The 5,086-nt window shown below is 39.0% G+C and overlaps 1 protein-coding gene across 1 annotated transcript; it reads left to right on the forward strand.

The window, feature by feature from the left end:
- The first annotated feature begins 306 nt into the window (after positions 1-306).
- LOC145803872 (putative mitochondrial protein AtMg00300) lies at positions 307-603 on the forward strand. The gene has a single exon (XM_082897253.1). It carries the CDS (start codon positions 307-309, stop codon positions 601-603), a length of 297 nt encoding a protein of 98 aa, XP_082753379.1.
- The last annotated feature ends 4,483 nt before the right edge of the window (positions 604-5,086 follow it).

Genomic DNA, 5,086 nt, shown 5'->3' on the forward strand with positions numbered 1-5,086 from the left:
ATCTTGCAAAAGACGAGTGTGTTTCTTGTCGCCAGAAGGGGCATTGGGCAAAAGATTGTCCCAATAAAGACAAGAAAGAGGAAAAAGGTGAACGTTGCACGAGATGAAGATAATGGTGAAAGATCAGCCTTCATAGTTTCATCACCTGGCCAGTCTGATGAATGGATTCTAGATTCTAGATATTTCTACCACATGTGTCATAACAAGCAGTGGTTCTCGAGCTTATGAGAGTTCGATCGAGGAGTTGTGTTGATGGGCAACGACCAAGCTTGCAGAACAAAGGGGATTGGAACAATTCGACTAAAGATGCATGATGGAACAATTAGAATTCTTGAAGATGTTCGGTATGTACCAGATTTGACGAAGAATCTCATCTTAGTGGGAGTTTTAGACTCTAAAGGTTACAGAGTAACTGTGGAAGATGGAGTCCTCAAAGTTGTTAGAGGAGCATTTGTTACAATGAAAGGTACTCGAAAGGGAAATTTATATTTCCTAAACGGCTCTATAGTCACAGGGAGAATGACTGTCTCCACCAGCTTAGAGGATGATGTGTCAGACCTTGCCAGACTTTGGCACATGCGCTTGGGGCATACTGGAGAATAGGCTTTACAAGGGTTGGTAAAGCAAGGACTGTTGAAAGGCGCCAAAACAGGAAAGCTTGAGTTCTGCGAGCATTGTGTACTGGGCAAGCAAACAAGAATCAAGTTTGGTACTGCTGTTCATCGCACCGAAGGGATTTTGGACTACATTCACATAGATGTTTGGGGACCTTTCAAGAATGCTTATTTGGGAGGTAAACACTACTTTGTGTCATTTATTGATGATTTCTCAAGACGAGTATGGGTTTACACAATGAAGCATAAAGATGAAGTATTAGATATCTTTCTTACGTGGAAGAGAATAATTAAGACCCAGACATGCAGGAAGATCAAGAAGAGTATGGGTTTACACAATGAAGCATAAAGTTGAAGTATTAGATATCTTTCTTATGTGGAAGAGAATGAATGAGACCCAGACAGGTAGGAAGATCAAGAAGCTCAGATCTGACAATGGCAGCGAATACACATCAGATCCCTTTTTTGAGGTTTGTCGAAATAAAGGGATAGTGAGACATTTCACAGTTAGTGGAACGCCGCAACAAAATGGAGTTAGAGAACGCATGAACCGCATTTTGGTGGAGAAAGTCCGGTGTATGCTGTCACATTCAGGATTAAGCAAGGCATTTTGGGGCGAGACATTGAACTATGCTCGTCATCTTGTCAACAGACTACCTGCTGCAGCACTAGATGGCAAGACTCCCATGGAGGTATGGTTAGGAGCACCAGCTACTGATTATGATCAGCTACGTATCTTTGGATGTCCAGCTTATTTTTATGTTACAGAATCTAAATTGGATCCTAGAGCCAAGAAAGCTATATTCTTGGGCTTCAGTGATGGTGTCAAGGGATATAGACTCTGGTGCCCTGAATCAAAGAAAGTTGTCACTAGAAGAGACATTACCTTTGACGAGTCTACAATGCTGAAGCAACCAAATACTCAAGAAAATGATGAAGCATTGAAGAAGTCAGTGCAGGTGGAGTTTGAGACTCCAGCAAAGACTGTTCAAACAGGCAACAATCCTGAAGAAGTTTCAGTTTATAGCTCTGAAGAAGATTCTGAAGAAAGTTCAGATGAAAATGAAGATCCAGAGGCCCCACAACAGTCAGAACCCATTGCAATCAGAAAAGAAAAAAGAGTTATTAAGTAACTCTGTTGGATGATCGATATGGTGGCTTATGCACTTCCAATCATTAAAGACAATGTTCCTTGCACTTTCAAAGAAGCCGTGCAGAATGCAGAAAGTGTCAAATGGAAGGAGGCTATAGATGAAGAGATCGGGTTACTCCATAAGAACTAGACTTGGGAGTTGGTGTAACTTCCAAAGGGTAAGAAAGCAATTGGGTGTAAGTGGGTTTACACCAAGAAGGAAGGCATCCCAAGCAAAGACAACATCAGATTCAAAGCTAGATTGGTAGCTAAAGGCTATGCCTAGAAGGAAGGAATAGACTACAATGAGGTATTCTCACCTGTTGTAAGGCACATGTCTATTCATATCTTGCTAGCTTTGGTTGCACAGTGTGATCTCAAGCTCGCCCAACTCGATGTCAAAATTGCCTTCTTATATGGAGATCTTGAAGAGGAGATATACATGTCCCAGCTAGATGGATTCAAAGTTGCTAGAAAAGAGGATTGGGTTTGCAAATTAAAGAAATCGTTGTACGGGTTGAAGCAGTCTCCAAGACAGTGGTACAAGCGATTTGATCGGTTCATGACAGAAAAGAAATACACAAGAAGCCAGTATGATCATTGTGTATATTCCGTAAGCTTTCCGATGGTTCCTTTATCTATTTGCTCTCATATGTTGATGATATGCTGATTGTATCTAAGAGCAAGGTGGAGATTGATAAACTCAAGGCGCAGTTGGCAGGAGAGTTCAAAATGAAGGATCTTGGCGAAGCAAAGAAAATTCTTGGCATGGAGATCAAAAGAGACAGGAAGAAGGGCACGGTTTGTCTGACGCCAACCCAGTATTTGAAAAAGGTGTTAGACATATTTGGCATAAATGAAAAAACAAAAGCTGTGAGTACACCATTGGCTCAGATTTGTTTATCAACGATGGCTGCTGATTGAAGAAAAAATGAAGAAGCTAGACATGGTAGGGTGGTTAATCTTATTGGCGGTTGATGGTTGATGGTTGCCATTAATGTTGTCGGTGGCTTGTTAAAGACTTTGGCCCTCCAATTTCATCTATAAATGGTTAGTGAATGGGAGGTGTTCAGTGTGGCGAGTTAAAGAGAGAAACAGAGCAGAAAGAGAGAATTATAGTGTGTAATTCTTTGTCCCAAATATAGTGAAATCTGCTGCTCGTGGACGTAGGCGACTTGCCGAACCACGTAATTCTTTGTGTGTTCTTGCTTGTGTGCTTGTGTGTGATTGTTTTCTTCCTTCTAGGCACAACATAAGATTCATTAAATCAATGTAATTTTAACACATGAGAATGTAAACACAATTTAATAAATAAATATGATCATTTTAATACTATTGTTAGTCTATTATTGGATTGTCAACTCCTTGCCTCTATGTTACTGAATAAACCTCAAAGTAAAGGGTTGCTTTGTGTATTTTGTTTTTAGATATTGAATACATTTGAAAAGTTCACTAACCACATAAGAAGATCTGCTTGTTGTATGCCATTGTTCTTATGGAATGTAGGCATATTTTTGCTTACAACTTCGTGTAACAAGATTACTGATTCCTAACAAGATTACTTACAATTTTGTCTGCCAAATTTGTGTAAACGCTATAAATTCTAGTTTTTTTTTTTTTTTAATTCTTTTATGTCACTCAATAGTAAATAAATTCATAACGTGGACATAAAAATTTAAAGCTTTTAATTGGCATGGTTGTAAATGATTGTTCATTCAGTTACTTCACTATAATAATTCTAGGAATATTTATCAATAAATCCCATCTCACAAACTGTTAAACCAATCAGTCCCAACTTTATTCTTTTGTTCTGGCAAGTCCTACTAGTGGGGAGGTTTGTTTCTTTCTGATCCTATTTTCCATATTTGGCGTCATTGTGTGGACGGTTGTACCCTTTTTTGTTATGTTTTGATCTTGTGTTGCAGGATCACGTCATTCTGTGGATTTTGTGGGTGTTATAGTTTGTAATTTTAATGTTATGTGTATAAACATTTCAGCCTTTTGGACTTAGGGTTTTCAGTGGTGTGGGTGGGTGATTTAGTGGCGGCTGTGTGACGGACTGATACAGAGAGTATAACCAAAGTCGGTACATCATTGGTTCAAAGGCTTGTCTTCTTGTTTGGATAGCATTTACGTTTTATATCGTTTTGGGTTTTGTATGTATTGGTGGAAGGGGCTACTGTACAATGCGTGTGGTGGGGGGTTATATGGTGCATTTTTTGGGGTTATTTTTTGTGTTACAAAGGTATGTTCTCTTATTTGTATATTTTCTGCTGTGGGTGTGTGTTGCATTATGTATTGGTGTAAGGGAGTTCTTTACAACGGGTAGGGTGGCGGGTTATGTGGGGCATTTTTTGGGGTTGTTTTCTGCACTGTGTGTGGGGATGTGGATGTAGAAATCAGGTTGTGTTTTAATGGGTATGGGTTTTCAAGATGTGGGTTACGTGGCAATCAAAAACCACATCAGTCTTCTACAAAAACCCTTAGTGAACATTTTGGGTGTGTGACAATCAATTGTGTGGCACGTGACCCACCACATGCCGTTTTACCTCATCTGTGCCATACGCGCATACGAATGTACAACAAACATTACACAATAACTGATGGCTATTGCGTCCTTTGACAACAGATTGGACTAAACGGAGCACTAGAAAACATATGGGACTAATTGGATTATAAGATCAACATTTAGGGTTTATTGGTAAATTTCCCATAATTCTATTAACATATACTCAAAATATTTATTGTATTATTCTGAACTAACAGTGAGTCTACCCCCAAGAGCTGAAACACTTACTCACATATACTCATTGTATTTATTGTCACTACAAGAAAAAGCACCTTTGGTGACCAAATTTTTAGTCGCCAAAAGTCCGTTTTTAGTCGCCAAAATTCGACTTTTTACTTTCCCCGACTAATTTTTTTAGTCGCTGGCTTTGTCGCGTGTAGATGGTCAGCAGAGGTATTGGCGACTAAAACTTTTTTAGTCGCCAAAAAGTAGCTCTTTCGCGACCAACATTTTAGTCGCCAATAGTGATTTACACTTTTCAGAATCATAAATTTAGCGACTAATCCTTTAGTCGCCAATACTCATTGAATCGCCGACTAATCCATTTAGTCGCCAAAATAAAGACTTTTGGCGACTAATAATTTTAGTCGCCAAAGGTGCTTCTGTGAAAAAAAAAAAAATTACCAACTTTTTTGCTTTTTTTGAGATTCGAACCACGGACCTTCTACTTTGTACACCTTTACCAACACACTCCCTCCACTATGCCACCACAAGATCACATGAATATATATGCAATATATATTATTTATATAGTATATTGACCCGTATTAA

The sequence above is a fragment of the Camellia sinensis genome, chromosome 12, assembly GCF_055761805.1.
Source record: "Camellia sinensis isolate YWXY chromosome 12, ASM5576180v1, whole genome shotgun sequence".
NCBI classification, from domain to species: Eukaryota; Viridiplantae; Streptophyta; class Magnoliopsida; order Ericales; family Theaceae; genus Camellia; species Camellia sinensis.

Excerpts from the sequence above, each read along its gene's own strand:
- LOC145803872 (XM_082897253.1), top strand. The coding sequence starts at position 307 with ATGCATGATGGAACAATTAGAATTCTTGAAGATGTTCGGTATGTACCA.